We start from the raw sequence: 18,934 nt of genomic DNA, 5'->3' as shown, positions 1-18,934 counted from the left end.
ATGATGTTGAACGGCCAGGTTGTCCAGCTATCCAGCAGAGTATGAAGGACAGCAACACCACAAATGTGCAAAAAATGAGTGTAATGGCTCGGCCCTAATCTGAAAGTAGACCCTGACAAAACAACGTCCCAAGAAACCGCTTCAACAAGAAACCCAGAAGCCACATGTTGAAGACACATCCAGCACAGGCAGCTCACCTGTAGTAACATTGACTGAATGAACAAGGTTGATGTGTTTGCAACAGACACCGTGCAATCAACTGTAAACCCTTCTTTGCACTTTAATCGTGCACCTTTGTTCTAAAACACTGAACGCCACCGTCGTTGTATCTTTTATGCGAATGGTGGTTAGCCCAGCCACCGCTGCTAGTTAGCCAGTCAGCTAGCAAACCTTTGCTAGGTATTTTCTCCCTATCACCGCCATCTTGCGCCAAGTTGAGCAGCCATTATTTTTGCAAGCTTAAATTAATACCTAACATTGTTTTTTTCATTCTTAGTGTTCTCCAGGTTATGGCGTAATAGCTAAAAGTGAGAGCAGGAAGGGGGTAGTGGGTGGGTAACCACTGGACAGTTAGCTGCTACATGCTAACAGAGTGAGCTGACGCACAAACCAAACTCTACCTGCAGTTACTGAGGAGGGGACGGACGACATAGTGCGACACTGATATTTCTGTTAACGCCTCTCGGTAAAAGTCAAGAAAGTCGGCGTTTACCGTATTATCAGGCTCGCTGTAATGCTTTTAGATACGAAACACCAAGTTGGCTTGGTAGCAAAGTATTAAATTTGTTTACAACGTGTGCTTGACTATCTAGCAATACTTAACTAGTAATAACCACTGTAATACGTTTTTTCACCCATACACGTGCCTTCCACTTATTGTGGATTTTGTTAAAAGCAATATTTTTGCTACGCCAAGTATGTTTTCAACACTCCATAAAACGCTATGTACATGGTACCTACTCTCAACTACCGATGAAACCACCGATTTGAGCAGGGTGGAGATTCCCATCTCCCTGCAATCGTACTGTAGCCCTGTCGGCTAGTTTGGGCATGTTTAATACTAAACATAGTAATAAACATAGCAGAAATGCACTGGAGTTGGCTCGCTGTGTACCTGGCACTATACGTGTTGTCTTGCGAATGCAATGATGTAAAACTGAGGGCTGGTTTGTACATTCAGCCCGCTGGTTCAGCTTCAAAGTTGGGGAAATTATGGTTTGTGTATGTCGCTGCTAGCCTTATACCAAGAGTGGCGTTGGGAGGTCTGTACCACGTCTTTCATATGGGATATGCACTCGTCTGTGGAGATAACGGAGAGCGGCGACTGTGATCCTATTCTGTGGCATACCTTTAACAGCAAGGCCTTCGTTCTGGCGCCATCTTCTTGAAGCCTATGAAATCCAAACAGTGAACTGCAAGTAGAGGACAGACAACACAGGCGGTTCCGTATTACTTGGAGGGGAGGGGGGGCAATTGTTGTTTCCAACTGCGCGAAGAAAATTTATTAATTGCAAAAAAACTAAGCGAATTAAACTATTCACACAATAGAGCGTCTAACCTGTCAATTCCGACCAAGCTCTCTTTCTCTTGCGCTGTTAGCTTCGGAAAGTCCTCTTCGATTTCAGTCGCTTTTCCCGACGCCATTTTCTCCTCGTCATTACCAGCAACGCCGAGACTCCGGGCAGCAGCAGCGGCGGTGAGCGACACTCCGCACGATTTCATGGAAAAGAACTGGGAAAATCAACGGCACCGAGCAACTCCGCCAAAATGCAGTCACAACGAAAGTGTTGCACACCTATCCAGGATTAAAACGGGGCGTAGTGTAATTCTTGCCAAATCCTCAAGGAAATGATCCCTTCAAGTTATCTTCCACACTCCTCATTGTACATCAAACTCAACGTGTATTCCAGTGCCAGTTTATGCATGAAGTTGATGTAATGTTGGGTTTTAGGACTGAGTGTTATTTTATAATATCGCAAACTTCCCCAACCATCGGCTCAAAGTTGTTGTAATTGTGTCACACAGGCAAACGCATGCCGCCACCTTCGACACGCCCTCTGCTCATTGTGCCCAATCAGCACGCGGCATCCGCGGTCACGTGGTGGTCTCCTGTTGACGTGTTGCGAACGCGCGAACGAACGCGCGCACGTACACATCAAATCTGTTTCCAAGTCCCGCCTCACGTCCTGCGATTGGTTCTTCAGGCTATATTATGATTACGTAACTGTTTTTGTAGGTAACGTATTGGTTAAAATAACTGTCATACGTGCCAAGGGTATTTGTTGCAACGTCGCACATGTATTTTTTGACTGATTGATAGATAGATAGATAGATAGATAGATATTAGCTCAAGAAACTGGGAACTCATGTTCCTCCAAATAACACAAATAAACATGAATTAAAAAAATGAACGACTGAAGAAACTGTGAAATGAACCATAGAAAGTAAACTAAAGTGACGAAACGGTCCAGAAAACTTTAACTATTCCCTTTTTGAAGTTTTGTGCCGTGTTATTTATAATATCTGTTTTTTTAAGCTTCAGGAGGACGTCAGTTAGCGAATGAACACAATGCCTTGGTGTTCCCAAAAAAAAGATATAAACAAATCCCCATAAAAATAACAAGCTATATAAAACTTAGTAATAATATTTTAATATATTTACTATCGATTCTTTCTTTTGTTTATCTGTTTTGTCTTTTTCTACCACTAGGCACACCGGGTTATTACGAAACTCATTCATGGATTTGGTGCATAAGCCACGGCAGAATTTCTTCTGCTAACTCAATAGTGCAAAAATAACCTAAATAAATGAAACCTGTTATTGTCAGGAATTAGTCAGGAATTGTTTTCCTAACATCAGTTAGAAAAATAGGGGGCTAACCATCTCCACTTGGAATTCACTCATTTAGACTTATTCTTAAAAAACAAAATAGTCACAACCAACACACTTTTAGCTGCCCATACCTGTGTCCTAACAACCTTCAGTGCACTGAGTGTATTGGAGGTCACGCGAAACCTGGATGGAGTTGCGAGACTGGCAAAATCTCCAAATGTTTCATAAGAAACAAAAACATGTATTATTATTATTATTATTATTATTATTATTATTATTACTACATAACGTATAACATTGCAGTATATGTAGGCCTGCCCATGTCTCAGTTTCTTTTTCACCGTCAAATTTATGCAAATGACGCCGGACGTGAAAGCAGCTGAGGACAGACCAGTGCACTCCAAAATGGCGAATAGCAAGGGTAAGGAGGCCTGTAAAGTTATTGCATGTTATTCGGATCCAGGACGATCTCGACACCGTGGGTGCATTTAGTAACGTTCGCGTTGCTGCTAAGAAGACTTGAAGCCGTTTTCCCGTTTCCTCTGTAGCGCTGACTCTGTCCTGGGCCGCACCATTTACAGCTAACATTAACTTTTCACCTGTTAGCTTTAGTTATGTAGTCATGCTAAGTTAGTGTTAGGCCCAGGAATTTTAGTAAGTTGTAATGGAGCCCGTAATGAAACTATTGGTATCTGCCTCTGTCATGATAAATCTTAAGTAAAAAAGCAGGAAACTACTACAATTGATCGTTAAGTATTGGATAATAGCGTCCAGAATCGTGTGTTGATTTTGTAGCATTAATATAACTGTGCTTGTAAGGCTTCTCGCTGCTGCATTCATCGTTATTTCATGCTAGCTGTCTTTTATTTTTCCTTGTATGTACACAAGTGGAAGATGAGATTTACGACAAGGTCGTGGATCTGACAGAATACGCTAAACGTCAGCGATGGTGGAACCGCCTTTTCGGAAAGAATTCCGGCCCCATAGCTGAAAAATACTCTGTGGCCACACAGATTGCAATAGGTGGAGTGAGTGGATGGTAAATATTCTCATTAAAATTATGCTGCCTTTAGCGTAGTAAATATGAATGGCTGAGAAACACCCCAACACAAAATGAGAAAATCTCAAGATGTGTCTCATCTTGTTTACAGTATATCTTCTGTTGGCTGATGTCTTTATTTCTGTACTGTGCAAAAATCTCTAGCCACCCCACATTCCCTTTTCCTAGGAAAATATGAAATGTGTGCAGACATTATTTGAAACATGCAAACAATATATGCCATACAGTATATAAGCAAAACAGAGTTTATACAATACTCATGACCTTTTAAGTGATCATGGTCATGAGTATTCTTCAACAGCCTGAAGTCTCCTCAGAAAGCTTTCGTCTAATTCCTTTAAGCACTCTTCAAAGATAGTTCTTCAAAGTTCTCCTTTGAATGCTGTTTGTTCCATTCTTTGTCATGATGACCTCACACTGCTTCAGTAATGTTGAGGTCCAGGGCTGTGTTATATGTTGGTTGTTTTTTTGTTTTTTTTTTTTGGGGGGGGGGGGGGGGGGGGGATCCAGGTATGCCTTTAGCAGCTTGTATGGCAGCAGTTTCATTCTTTAGTTTCAGTTTCCAAATCAGACACTTTAGAGATGACATTGGGTGGTGGATCAAAGAACATTTTCCGTGCTCATGAATTTATTACTTTTGACAAGTGATTTACAATCCAGTTCTTGTGTCATTTGGCATACCTCAGAACTTCAGAAAAGAGCATCAGAAGGGCTGGAGAGCTACTGCTCAAGGCCGCTTTAAAAAAGACCAGGAGGCCTGGCTCCTTGGAAGCAAAATATAAAGAAATGAGGAGTAGCTCAAAATGTTTTGTACAGTATTGTATTACATATAGTGCATGCTCATCTTGCTGTTCATGTGTTACTGTAGCAGAGAGACAAAATTGTATTTTGCCATCACTTAAGAAAACAAATTTCACACTCCCAACTTTCTAACTGTGCAGTTAAGGTATCTTGCAAACAATGTCTTAGTTACACTTTATCAGTGGAACCTTTCACATCATGCAAACCTTATGACAGTGAATGGCCATCTTACAATGGTCATTGTTAGGCTAACTTGTGTCATTATTATTGTTAGATCAGCTACTATCACTACTTTCAATTTGCCTTAGGTGTGCAGGTTACCTCTTCCAGAAAGTTGGAAAAGTTGCTGCTACTGCAGTGGGGGGAGGTCTTCTGCTTTTACAGGTATTATTGCATCGCCCTGCATAAATATGTGCAGGTTAAGCTTTTCAACACATTGACATTGTTTTCACGAATCTGTCTTTCTTCAGGTTGCTAACAACAGTGGGTATATCCAAGTGGACTGGAAGCGAGTAGAGAAGGATGTCAACAAAGCTAAGAAGCAGTTAAAGAAGGGAACAGATCAGGCAGTCCCTGAGCTCAACACATTTGTTGAGAAGGTAATTTTTTTGGGAGTAGTCTGGTTGACTGTGAGATCATTTTCACCCTCCCATTACAACGAAAAAGCGACTGTGTCATATGAAATATGGTTTGTGTCTTTCAGTCCAGAGAGTTTGTTAAGAAAAACATTGTCGTCACAAGTGGCTTCATCGGAGGATTCCTGCTCGGCCTGGCATCTTAGGACCTACCGAATGAGAAGAGTTATTGGGGGTTTTTGTGTTATGTTTCTGATGTTATAAAAAGCTATAGGGGATAATTTTAAGTCTTTGCTGAAAAGTTCTCAAGTGTTTTAACAGCAAGTGACCAACAGATACCAGTTTAGCTTGGAGCTCTGTGTTTTTACTTACACTGCATTGCAAACCCCTCTGTTTATAACACCATACTTGCAAGTATTGTTGATATAGACATGGGACTTATTTATTAGCCCAGAATGGCCCTCTTGAAACACTCCAGTTTTAACGCCAAATAATAATACATATCATGTAAATTAAATCAAAAAAGGAAACCCAGCAGAATGTTTCTGTTATTATGTATTTATTAAAAAAACGGGACAGTGTTCCAGAAGGAAAGATTCCCATTGTGGTTGTGCAACAGTTGGGGCAAAATAGATTTCAGTTCACCTACACCTGGCAGCGGATGCATGTCTTTAGGGTATTCCATCAGTGCCACTGTTAATTTTTATATTTTGGTTCAACACATTATAATCAATCCTCTTCAAAGTAAAAACTGGGTTACACCAGTCTTTGCGGGTCTCTGTTTTTTATGATCTATTATGTTTAGCATCGCTTTGTGTACTGAAGGCTGTGGTCTGACTATTATGTAAGTAAATAAAAATAAAGAAATATGTTGAATTGTGTCTAATTCAATTTACAGTGCAGTTTATTTAAACTGTACGGATGAAGAAACCTAGTCTCGGATGCCTTTGAAGTCTGTTAGTACACATTCATCCATGCTTTGGTTTACTTTCACTTGGATTTTGTAAAATGTTTTAGTTTGCACATATAATTAGAAACAAAAATGAGCTGCTACTCTGGCCATTTATTTTTGTATGCCCTACAAGCATAATAGTTTACAGTTTATAAGGAAACAGGATGTGTTATAATGTATTCTTAAGTCCAAGTTTAATTTTTGCAGGATGTGTGTGGCATACATTAAATTATAATTTCTTAGGTAGACACAGAGGGCTTTTAGATGGCATAAAAGTTCAAGCAAGAATTATTTCCAAATCATCAGAATGTACAGTAAACTCTAAACAGCAAGGTATTATTTACAGGGATAATTACTTAATTAGCTTAGTAGTGGTGGTTATATTATGCCAACTCTGATAATATTTGTAAACTTTAATATATAAATAGTACATAAGTACACAGTTTACGCTCTGTTGCACTTTTTAACTTGTAGGAAAAATAATGTTTATAAATTCTTTTTTATTTAATTGGCTATGTTAGCATCAAAATATACGATGAACAGCAATAATTTGAATATTGTTATGAAAATAAAAATATTTCATTGGTTCTTTTTGTTGCTAAGAGACGTGTCCCCAAAAGACGTTTCCGTGGTAACAGACCAATAACAGACCGTTGGAACTTCAGGGCCGCTGAGTTTCATGGAGAAAGTAATCCAACAGTTATACGTATTACCACCATGGCTTTACCGTTTCTGCCAGGGAACTCTCCCAATGAAAGAGTAAGTTTACGACACTTCGTATGTTTCTCGCAAATTACTGAGTTTCGTTAGCAGGCGACTTCCTTAGCTAGAAACTATCCCCAGGTCGCCTGTTAGCTAGAGAGCACTTAAGCTCAGATAACAGTGGTTGTACGAGTGGGTGAGTGAGGTATGCTGTTTAGAAAGCGCTTTGAGTACTCAGGCATATAAGAACCAGTCTATTTAACATGTTTTTAATAGAAAGTGCTCAGATATACTTTCTCCTTTCTGTACCACAGCTGGGGAAGGAGAGATTCCACAAATCCCAACATTTTGACTATTCCAGTGGAGTCCCTATGCTGGTTGGGTCTGAGAAGCCAGGCATTGGAGGAGAACATTTAGTTGGTCAGGAGATTAAACCAAAGTACTCCGTCTATCCCATAGGAAGTGGTACCGGTTTACCACCATGGGTAACCTTTGACAAACAGGTAAATAATAGAAACTGATTTTAATTCTCCACTCAGACAGACATGGTATAGCTTTATGTTCTTTTTTTAATGTCTGTTATTAAGGTTTAAAGCTTCCAATAGCTTGTGTTACTCATTCAAGTAAAAAAAAAAATTAAAGCCTGTTATTTTTTAAAGCCTATCATCATTTCGCATTTGTCATTTGAGTAATTTTAGCCACAAAATATCACTTTGTCCTTCTAGGTTCTGTGTTTTGATGCATACTTCCAGGAGACTGTACCTGAGGCTCAGTCTGAGACGTACAGAATCAGAAAGTGTAAGATCTACTTCTTCCTGGAAGACGATACCATACAGGTTGTGGAGCCGGAGTACAAGAACAGTGGCATTCCCCAAGGTGTCTGTGATATAACAGGAAATATCTTGAGAATATTGCTTAAATTCAATTACAGCCTCAATAAATAAATAAACAATGAGACACTATGCAAAATGTAAATGGAAACAGAATAAAATGAATTGCAAATCTGATAAACTCACATATTACTCATAATAAAAACTTGTAACATTTTAAAGAAAAAAATAAGGTCACTTTTGAATTTGATGGGAGGAAGATGAAGAAGAAGAGAAGACAGAAGAAAAGCTGTTATAGAATTCTACCTGTGAAAGTTGTTATAGAGGCAGTATGTGGTTTAGCAGTGTTTTGCAAGTATACAAGGTCTTCCCTGAAGACATCATCTGGATGGGTGCATATGTTGCTCTAAAACCTGTATATGCATTTCAGCAATGATTGCACCTTTCCAGATGTACACACTGCCAATTCCATAGTCACTAATGCACCCTCATATCATCAGAGACGCAGGTTTCTGAAGTGAGGCTGATCAACCTGTATGGTTCCTCTCATCTTTAGTCCCAAGGACACTGTGAAGAAATAAAAAATCAAATATTGCATTTTAATTCGTCTGACTACAGATGCAGTCTACTTTGCCTCTCTAAATTTTAAATGAGTGTTTGCTCAGAGAAGATGGTGGCGTTGTTCACATACAGCTTCTTCTCTGCATGATTGAGCTTTAACCGTTTCTGCCAACCATTTGTGGACAGTGAACAGTGATTTCTGGAAGTGTTCCTGAGCTGATGCAGTGATTTCCATGATAAAACCATGCCTGTATTAGATGCCTTCGGGGTGGCGATGATCATGGGCATCCAGCATTGCTTTTCAGCTTGCAAAAAGACATTTCTCCAGACAAATATGGGTTTATGAGTTTGTCAGTGATTGCATTCTGTTTTAATTTACATTCTATACAGCGTCCCAACTCTTTTGGAGTTGGGTTTGGATTTTTGTTCATCTTCTGCTCTTTCCCAAGTGGCCCAAAAATCTGCAATATGATGAGAGTTTCCAGACCCATTTGTTACCAATTCTGTGTTGGTGATCCCTGTCATAGGAACACTCATTCGTCGCCACCGTATCCCACTGCCTCCTCCAAATGAAGGCCAGTTCTACAACCTGTTCCATTTCAACATCAACCAACAGATGAAGCTGTACTCTCGCACATTCACTGTGACTGACTGTGACTCTTTCACAAGGAACTTTCTGACAAAACTTGGGGTGCATGTAAATAACCCTACAACTGTACCTGAGGACCCCTACAGCAGCCTCCGGGAACAGGTGGGCATCCGAAATACATTTTTTGTTGTTTGTATTTTATTTTAACTCATATAACTCTGTCGAAATATATTTTATAATCCTCCTTATTTATTTTTTTTAAAGAAAGTTATTTCAAATAATCTATATTGTTTCACGCTCTCAGCTCAAAAAGAGTATGCAGCCACTTCGGCCATATGAGAGACATGATACGCTGAAGCAGTTCTTTGGACCATGACCGCAAAGTCCTGCGCTCTACTGCTTCGGGGATGACTCACAGAGCATTTATTGTTGACTTGCGGGAGCTCATACTGCACTACTTCCTGGTTGATGACACCATAGAGATCCGGGAGGTATTCCCCCAAATTCTGGCAGAGACAAAGTGAACAAATTTCTTCGTCGCTGCAGACCTACCTAAGGTAGGTAAAGCAGCGTGATAAGAGCGCGATATAACAGCTGTTGAGAAATGAGAGAGTAAGGGAAAAAAGCAAAAGAGTTATACAGTTATACAAAAGGGTTAAATCAGGGCTTTTTTGAGCTTTAAGTTTTGCTATTTCTTTGTTTTTGTTAACATTAAAGATGGTTACTCCTAACCTAAAGGCTTGCAGTGTCCCTCTTTCTGGTTTGTGTGCTTCTTTTTCGTCTTTCTGCTTTCATGGAGACCTCATTCACTCTGACAGGACTGCTTTAGCACCCAGTTTTCCCTCAAGCATGTAGGCTTTCTCCTCCAGTTACTGACTGACAAGCTTAATTCATCCTGAAGGACATCCAGGCATCAAATCATGTCAGTGTATAACTATGTGTTTTCAGTCCAGTAACGTTGTTTGCTCCGATGCCTTTTATTAAATGTCAGCCTTAAAGGTTGAGCGGACTTTGCCATCCAGTGGGAAATCACGTGTCCTTAATGACAGATCTCGTTTCCTTCTTCAGTCTTATTTTGTTGATCTGCTTCTCCGTCTCTCTTTCAGTCTTTTTATTTCTCTTACCAGGTTGTGTGCATGCAGAATGGTATTTACTTATAAAGAATAATTTTTGGTTTAACAGTTTCCCGTATTTTCTATCCGCACTTGTTTCCCTTTTGCAGCATGTTCCAGCCAAGTCAAGCAGCCTGGAGAGATAACAGACCGCACAGTGCTCAACGTGCTCACCTCCAGTACTATGGGAAACCGCTACATACTGGAACAGCCTCAAAGTATGTCCTTACTCAGCCACGCTCACACTACAAACATGCTAACGGGATGTTTATTTGGGAGGTCACCGAGAGGCTAGGCAGTTAGCGAGATTTCGTGAATCTCAGAGGTTAAACCTAAACAAGCTATTAAGACACTCGATTAGAGTTAGAGGATAAAATATGCGTCAAATTACAATCCAGTAATCCAGTCTAGGGGAAGGCCGCTTCCTTTTTCAGTTAATACAATACTGTGCAAACCTCTTGTGTCACTCCTCATTTCCTCCATATTTTGCTAGGAAATTGGGAAATTGAGGCAATTTATTGAAACGTGTGTGTACATATGTGGAAATACAATATATAAGGCAAAAACAGAGGTTGTACAAGACCTTGAAAGTCAAAGTATGACCACCTTTATACTTCACAGTCTGAACTCTCTTGGGTGGGTTTTCTTCTAATTTCTTTAACTATCCTTTAGGAATAGCTCTCAAAGACTTTCAAAGTTCTTCTTTGGATGTTGGCTGCTTTTTGTTCTGTTCTCTGTGAAGATGATGCCACACTGCTAAAATGATTCTGCTGAGGCCAGTCCATGACTGATAATGTTCCATTGTGTGTTTCTCTATTCAGATATGCTTTTACTGCATTGTCAGTGTCGTGCTGAAAAAGAAGCTGTTGCTAATCAAACACAGATTATGTTTGACCACACTTTTCTGTATTAAATAATAATTCCATCAATTTTCAGTTTTGCCTATATGCAACCGTCAGTCTAATCAGAAATAAAAGGTTTCCTGAGTTTGACCCAAAATAAGGTTTTAAAATGCTTCCACAGAGCGTTAATCTTATTCCACCATTTTTGCTGATATAATTTCTGCTGTGGATTTTAATTCAGGATTCTTCGATCACCATGTCCCACTCTTTCAATGTCCCTGTATCCACTCAGCACCAGGCTCTTTATAGATATAACCATCCAATTCATGTGTGTTTAAGTAATTCAATTCAACAAGTAAGATTCTAGGTTTTTTTTGTTTACTCATGTCATTATCTCCATTATTTCCATTCTTACCTGCAGACCGGAGCTGTCCACGAGGAATTCTACAAGGACTGTGATTTAATCATAGGTGGGGAAGTGAATGTGTGGGGCAGGAGAGTAATCCTCACTGACTGTGATGACTTCACCAAACACTACTACCACGCCAAATATGGCATAGGTACGGTAAACACTACTGAAGTGCTGTTGATTTCTTTATTTCAGTATTACTAAAAATGTTTGCATTGTTTCTTTGGACAGGATTGTCAACTGAAAAAAACATTTAATTGCATTAAGTATACACCTATGGAATAAATGATGTAAGAAAATGCTTACAGTGACATATTTTTTCCTGGCAATTTTCACTTGTGTCTTGCATTGTATTTATCTGAACACTTGGGGGCAGTAAGAACAAGCATCAGCCAAAGCTGTCTTTCTTGTCGAGGTGATTCCTGAATCCAATGGTACAGGATAGATTTGCTTGGATAATGAAGTCTTTCTGTCTATAGATAGCGCTTATTGCTTGACGCTTATTAGAAAAACAGAAAGTGTTCAACACCACTGATGAACTGACAAAAGACACCTGGGCCTCCAGTTAACGTTAAAGGCACTTACTCCCGAGCAGGGAAAAACCTTATAGTGTATCCTTGCTCACTGCCACCCTGGGCAGGTTTTGGGGGCTTGCTGCATTAGTCACAGTAGGAAACAAGACAGAGGCCCCGCTGACAGGTCACTGTGATGGAAGTGTCCCTTCTTGCTCTGAGTAGTCAGGGGTCAGTTCAGGGATAGATTACCTGTTTCGTTGTGATCATTTAAGCTCTCCTCCTGGGTTTATTTTCTTCTTTTAAATGTTTTGTCTCTTCTTTCTTCCGCTTCCTCTTAGAGGACTTCACCCCGTTGCAGTACAAAGCTCCGCCAGCCCCTAAGCCCCCGAGACCTGTGCCCCCCTACAACGGCTTTGGCTCAGAGGAGGACTCGCTGAGCTTCTGCCAGCGCCTCCTGCCCAAGCCACCACGGAAAGACTTCCAGAAATTTATGGAGAAAGACAGGTTCGATGAGTTTAAGTCACAGTCACAATCAAATTAGTGAAAGGTTTTTATCTCTACTCTATCTCTCACTCTGTGTGTGTTAGTGTTAGCCCCGAACTCTACTGTGAGCCTGTCTCCACAGATATGGCTTGGACAGTAAAGTGCTGAATTTCCAAGCTAAGATGATTACAGCTGATCCAGTTGACAGAGAGCGGGTCTTCATCATCTCCTTCTACCTCTCCAATGACACCATCAGTGTGTTTGAACACCCACAGAAGAACTCAGGTAAAAACTTTCCGTCCTCATTTGCAACAGAGACACTCTTAGGACCTGAGATACAAATCGATGACCCTCATGGTTCGGATACATGTAGTTAAGTATTACCGATGCTTTCTTTCTACACTCTGTCCCATGTTGTAGGTGTTCTTGGTGGTAAGTTTCTGGAGCGCGGTCGTGTAAAGAAGCCAGGCCAGGAGCTGTTTAAGAGTCAGCTGTCTCAGTACTTTACAGCTCAGGATCTGTATGTAGGAGCTACCCTCTGCCTTAACAGCATCAACTTCCAGCTTCTGGATGCTGATGAATACACATTCAAGTACATGGAGCAGCATGCTGAGGAGGTAAGGAGGAAAAATAAGAAATCAGCACAAGCTGGTTTTAGTTTTTTGTCTCGGGGGCATGAAGCAGTCCGCTTTTCCTTAAGTGCTATTAAGCATGTTTTCTGTGTTACCCTTTAAAGTTTCCCAGAGCCAACATGGGCATCATCATTAGCAAGCTAAGGTCCCTTCCGGAGGAGAAACAGTGTGAGATCAGGAAGTTTCTGACTCTCAGTGACCCCAGCAACACTGGCTTCATCCCTTTTGAGTCGATAAGGTACAGTAATGAAGCAAAAACACTTGTAGTTTAAACTCTTGCCCGCAAGTGTTGAAGTACGTGATCAATGTATTCAGTTCTCCAAGGTGAAATTACTGCCAGCACCTCCTGTTAGCAGAGTGTGGTAACTTGGACGAGACCGAGAGAAGGGTTCTAGTTCCCAACCATAAAGTGATGAAAAGGACAGTTAATCACTACATATGTGGACAGTCAGGTGGCAGGGAGTTTAAATAGTGATTTACTGGAGACTAATTTGTTCCTGTCCAATTCTAGGGATGTAAATATAATAAGTGACACATGAAAGCAAAGAGAAATCCTGTGCACAGTATATTAAGGGTGTTTTCACATCTGCAGGGTTTAGTCAGTTTAAATCAAATTCTAAGTCGAACTCTCTTCGTTTTATGGAAAATGGAGAATAAAACAGTTAGTATGGGCCAGCTATAACTTGAATGTAAGTTCTCCGATGACCAATAAGCATACTACACGTTCTCACTTATTTTGTAGCGACACATTTTGGTTCATTTGGAGTTCCCCTTCGAGTTTTATCTGGTAACCAGAAACCAAATCTTCAAGTTTACAGACTCATGAGCTGATTTGGACCGGAGTAAGTGAACTGTAGGTGTGAAAACAACCTTAAAGGATTGTGAGATGTGGGTTAGTTCATTTGTCATCAGTTTTTGTGTATTATTTTCTCCCCACATAGGAGCCTGCTGCTGGGACTGGACTGCAATCTGTCTGAGCACGAGGTGCTGGTGCTGGGCCGGTGTTTCTCAGAGCGCGAGCAGACCCAGGTGGACGTGGGCTTGATGCTGGCTGTGGCCCAGGACTTCCTCAAGAAGAAGGCCTTTGAAGAATTCCCTAAAATGGCCAGAGCATTCGCGGATCACGATAGACACAAGTAAGGCAAAATACTATTGCAACATAAACACAGACACACACACAGAAAAACACACAGGCAGATAGCGTCACAACAAGGCATCAATCGTGCAGCCTGCGGCCCCCATACCTCAGAGCAACGATTAGTTCCAGCAATGCGATAGCGGAGCATGGGAACCAGATGGATCCTTAAGACCTGTTTAGCCCAGTGCGCACGCACACGCACACACACACACACACACACACACACACACACACACACACACACACACACACACACACACAGTCTCCTGAGTCTATTATGTGTGTTTCTCATTGTCTGTCACCTTCATTTTGTTTTTGTGCATAAAATCACACATTTAATGCGCACACACTGCTCATCCATTTGATAGGACCTTTAACCCACTTTTGCTGATTTGTTTATGTGACACAAGTGTAGACACCCTTGATAGGCATCAACTTGTTCATCAGCGTCCCTGTAATAAGGAAGGCATGACAAGAACAGCGCCTCTGGACTCGCGGTCATTACTGTGGAGAATAAGTGTTCTTGCAGGACAGACATCCTCTGTTTTACCCACATTGTCCAAATACGATATCACTTTAAAATGTTTTCCACTAGCACTGAATTTATGTCAGTCCTTATGGGAATTACATGTACTTTATGTTAAACTAACAACAAAGGCCAGCTCATGTTGCTGCTGATGGCACATTGTCTGTGATGTAATGTACTGGCCTCTAACCAACATGTTTTGTTTTGCTTTTTTTCTTTGAGCCTTTCTCAAATGTCTCTACAAACAGCAGGCTCACAGCCAATGCGAGTCTGAACTCTAGCTGCAGCTTTTGGCTCTACCATATGTTGGATATGTTGTGCGCTTGTTTTTTTTTTTCTTTAGGACACAACGTCTCTCCACAAAAGCGATAAGGACCATTTGTAAAGCTTTCCACCTTCCCGTGCCCAACAGCCTGCTCGAAGGTCTTCTCAGCAAGTAAGAGCCCACAAATCAGTTTAGAGTAGAGCAGTTCAAGGTCCCCTCAAAAATGTCAGAACATTTTCAGAAGGCTTTTCAGAAAGATTTCTTTTCACCGAGGTGAAGTGCAGTCCGCAGTCTGTGCCCAGGATTGTTCTTGTCATACAAAAAAAAAAAATCTCTACCGAACTGAAAACCACAAAAATTAAGAAATGGTGCCTTGTTACAATCTTTTCAGGGACATATCTTATAAATATTTAAAAGTGTGTTCTGACCAGAGTTGTTTTTTTTAATTGAACTTGAAATGTTGGTTTCTATTTTCAGTTGGTTTCCAGTGTGCGTTTGATTTTTTTGTTTCAGCTTGATTTATTTCGTTTCAGTGTTTAGACTCAGTTTAGTTTTTATTTGTTTCATTTGTTATTATTTGTGTTGGGGATATTTGACTGGGCAAGAAATATAAGACATCAAGTAGACATCCCAATCACGATCCGCACTAACATCTCCTGATGGTTGAGAAAACTACATTTTAAAAATCTTAAAGACAATTTCTACATATTTTATTGGCTGCTTTTGTCAGCCCAGAATATTGTTTGGTAGTTTCTGTTGTCTCTGAAGTCTATATTGTTTATTTTTATTCCACATTTAAAAAAAAAATCATACTTGGCTTTACAGTTGTGGTTACAAGTTGCGAAGAAAAGTTTTGAAGTAGTGCAGATACAGTACAGAAATATGGGTTACACTTGGCCCAGGTGGTGTGAATACAGTCCAATATGCATCCATGCAAACTGAAAATATTTCACCTTTCAACAAAAAATGTATGAAAGCCACAGAGATTCTGTCTCAGACTGGATTTTCCAGAAGCCACAGACAAACAGAAAGTACATGATTATTGTAGCACCTTTGGGGCAGCTGGAACTGGAAGAATAAGCAAAAATTGCAGGGGTCTGATAATTAATGTGTAATGCGTTATTTTTGGAAAGGAAGCAATTCTTAAATTTTAGTTTGCAAAATGGTTCAATAAGCTCCAGCGCCTGTGACCATGAAGCACAAAAAAAACAGTTTCTCAAGTGGATGGCATCTTTTATTCAGGTTTGCAGATGGAGATGAGATTGACTACCATGCCTTCCTTGCTGGTATTAACTGGTTAGAGCACCCTGCACCACCCGTGATGCCTGAAGACACCTTAAAGGTGAGAAAAAGCAGTAACTATAAAGCAAATAAAGCAAGAAGAAAGAGTCAATTCAGTGAGAGACAGTAAGTGATTTCACAGCATGTGCACAGCTTTTTTAAATAGGGGTAACTGAAAATGAGTTTACGTTCTCCTCTAACCTGCAATCACTCAGTGGGTGAGTGAGCCAAAGGCAGAATCAAGTGAGCGGAAAGGAACAGTCATCGGATAAGAAGACAATCTGTGTGTGTGTGTGTGTGTGTGTGTGTGTGTGTGTAAGGCAAGTGTCTTGAGAGAGACATACATACAGAGGTGGTCAAAAAGAAGTAGCTCTTCTCTTCTTCTCTCTTTTACTTGTATCTTTCCTGTGTAAAACAAATTCGGCATGCTACGCTACAGCCAAATCTAAGCAGAAACAGGTGAGCAGGAGAGATATTCACCAGACTTGCGTGAATAGAACAAGAGTGAAGGAATCTGTGTGTGTGTGTGTGTATGTGTATACTGACACTGTGCTTAATTTATTCTCCATTTTCCTCTGCCATGGTTTCCAGCTGCTTTTTTCCTCGCCGGCTTCTAAGTCCAAACTCATTGCTCAGTCTCTGCTCAACTACTCTGCCGTCCTAAAAAAGCTCCAAGGTAAACCAAAAATGGCCACTGCACCTTTTTAACATTTTTTAAGGTGTCAAGAACAACAGGAATGTCACGTTGGCAGGTCCAGACAAACTAACTTCTCCTTGGGTGCCTTTTTGGTATTTGCTGCATTCCAACTCACTGTTTAGCATTGCTGATTTTCTTATTGCCTCTGCTGTTATCATTCTTTTGTTCTGTTCATTTTACTTTATCTTGGAAACAATTCAAAAAAAAAGTGGAAAGTGCTAAATGGCACTTTTGTAAGCAGGATTTTCCTTTGTTTCCTAGGGTTTAATCAGTATAATGGAGGTAAAAGACAGCCCTCAGTTTTGTTAACGTTTGAAAAAGCAGTGCTATTTTAAATAGCCTTTTTTGCTACACTCTGAAATGTTTCATTTGTGCAAAAGTGCATAGTCAAGTCATAGTGCAGAGTCAAGCAAATAAAAGAACAATAAAGGAGAGCTTTATCACAGTGAAGCACAAACAGTCACAGAGGAGAGAAAGAAATAGTAAAATAAAGCTGGACACCAGAATTATCAATTATTTACAAAACTAAGTATTTGAATCTGCTCAAAGTGACGTGTGTGTTCCTGTTCCTGTTTCCAGTTTGAAGTCGATGTGGGGTTTGATGGTGGCCGAGCAGCCGTGAAAAACATCAACTACTCTGCCTTCCTGCAGGATGCATTCAGCTTGCCCTCAAACAGCAGTGACACCTCAGCATAGACACATACCCTTACCTCATGGACACAAACACACACACACTGCTCATTCCTCAATTAAAGGACATGGTACATCACATAACCAGCCTCTTGTGTTTTCATAATGGGTCACAGTGAAGATGTGTAAAACCACAGGAGAGGTGGTATGCGTGTGTGTGTGTGTGTGTGTGTGTGTGTGTGTCTGTGTGTGTACAGTTTGGCAGCAGTAGTTAAAGCGCAAAGCTAAAACAATTGAGTTAACTGGAAAATTGGTGCTTTAGGGGAGAGAAGTTGTGAGAACACAGATGTTTTTTTATGTACTTGCATGTGTTAGTGTGTGTTTGCGATTTGGTTTGAACTTAACCAAGATATGGTTGAAAAACACATGCTGGCCAGAGCTCTGCTCACAAATATATTGATTAAACAGTATTACCTTTACAAGAAAAAGCTGACATTTGGCAGTCATTTTGTTAATGATACCATGTTGTGTCTGACTTGCCAAATGATTAAACTAAAGGACAAGGACATAACATTTTTAGGTACTAAACTTTATGTTTTAACAACTAAATAAGGTTGTAAAGGTAAACATGCTACATGTTGTTCAAAGTCATCAGTGATACTCCTAAACCTAACCCTGGGAATTCAGAACATGTAGTTAATGTTTTTGTGAAATTCCTTTCCCAAATCTTGGCAATGATGGAATTTAGAAAACAGTCTGACACACATCAGAAACTATTCACATTTTTACAGGGTTATGGTAGGGTTAGGCTGATGACTAAGCCCTCAGAGGTTTAAGCTGCTTTAACCCTTTGAGGGCTAAGGTTAAGCCTAATTACAGCTGCCGCAGCCTCTGCAAGCTGCGTCGCAACCCTACCTCTACTCCAGCTCTTCCATTTCATACTATTTATGTTGTTTCTGACTTAATCAGTGTCATGCTTGTTGTCACTGATGCCTGCCAAAGCTAAATTACTGCAGACACGGTGGTTAACACATTTGCCTTGCAGCAAGAAAGTCCTGTATTTGAATCCACCAGCTGGCTGATGCCTTTCTGTGTGGAGGTTGCACATTCTCCCTGCATGGGTTCTCTCCAAATACTCTGGCTTCACCGCCCAGTGCTCCACCCAAGTCAGATTAACCGGTGTTCAAAACTGGCCACAGGTAGGAAAGTGAGTGTGAATGGTTGTCTTTCCGTTGGTTTTGTTGACAAACTGGCAACCTATCCATGGTGTACCTTGGACTTGCCTTGTGACAACTGGGATAGCCTCGAGCCCACTGGGACCCTGGCCTGGCTTTATGCAGTTACCATAAATTCATAAGAAGTGAACTGAAGTGAATGACCTCAACCATACAGCTCTTTACTTGGTATGAACCTTCTAGTCACTGGACCCTTTTCTACCTCCTCTAGAGCTGTAGAAAAAATGTACAGATGAGATCAGAATTATTAGACCCCTATGAAAAAA

General features: G+C 40.6%; 3 protein-coding genes across 5 annotated transcripts in view; 2 read left to right on the top strand and 1 right to left on the bottom strand.

The window, feature by feature from the left end:
- kdm6a (lysine (K)-specific demethylase 6A) overlaps nt 1-2,080 on the bottom strand; it is a 46,265-nt gene extending 44,185 nt beyond the window's left edge. For 2 of the 3 annotated variants that reach the window (XM_085135327.1, XM_085135329.1), the window contains exons 1-2: nt 1,559-2,080; nt 1,349-1,412 (exon numbers count right to left, since the gene is read on the bottom strand). In XM_085135327.1, the coding sequence (XP_084991453.1) occupies nt 1,349-1,412; nt 1,559-1,722 (228 nt within the window). In that variant the 5' untranslated portion in view covers nt 1,723-2,080. The remainder of the gene's footprint in view (nt 1-1,348; nt 1,413-1,558) is intronic. The other variant, XM_085135328.1, reaches the window with a different exon arrangement.
- Nucleotides 2,081-3,131: 1,051 nt separating this feature from the next.
- fundc1 (FUN14 domain containing 1) lies at nt 3,132-6,145 on the top strand. Its single transcript, XM_085135332.1, has 5 exons — nt 3,132-3,254; nt 3,722-3,872; nt 5,003-5,078; nt 5,165-5,293; nt 5,398-6,145. The coding sequence occupies exons 1-5, from the start codon at nt 3,185-3,187 to the stop codon at nt 5,473-5,475; spliced, it is 504 nt and encodes a 167-aa protein (XP_084991458.1). The 5' UTR covers nt 3,132-3,184; the 3' UTR covers nt 5,476-6,145.
- Nucleotides 6,146-6,261: 116 nt separating this feature from the next.
- Nucleotides 6,262-17,577, top strand: efhc2 (EF-hand domain (C-terminal) containing 2). Its single transcript, XM_085135334.1, is given in 17 exon segments — nt 6,262-6,980; nt 7,238-7,426; nt 7,649-7,799; nt 8,842-9,065; nt 9,208-9,267; nt 9,269-9,392; nt 9,395-9,460; nt 10,126-10,222; nt 11,269-11,417; nt 12,120-12,285; nt 12,407-12,549; nt 12,685-12,881; nt 13,001-13,134; nt 13,838-14,032; nt 14,904-14,996; nt 16,068-16,167; nt 17,383-17,577. Coding segments are annotated over 17 exon segments (2,247 nt in total). The 5' UTR covers nt 6,262-6,938; the 3' UTR covers nt 17,500-17,577.
- The last annotated feature ends 1,357 nt before the right edge of the window (nt 17,578-18,934 follow it).

This window comes from Neolamprologus multifasciatus, chromosome 16, assembly GCF_963576455.1.
Source record: "Neolamprologus multifasciatus chromosome 16, fNeoMul1.2, whole genome shotgun sequence".
Classification (NCBI taxonomy): domain Eukaryota; kingdom Metazoa; phylum Chordata; class Actinopteri; order Cichliformes; family Cichlidae; genus Neolamprologus; species Neolamprologus multifasciatus.
This window is presented reverse-complemented; position numbering and strand designations above follow the sequence as displayed.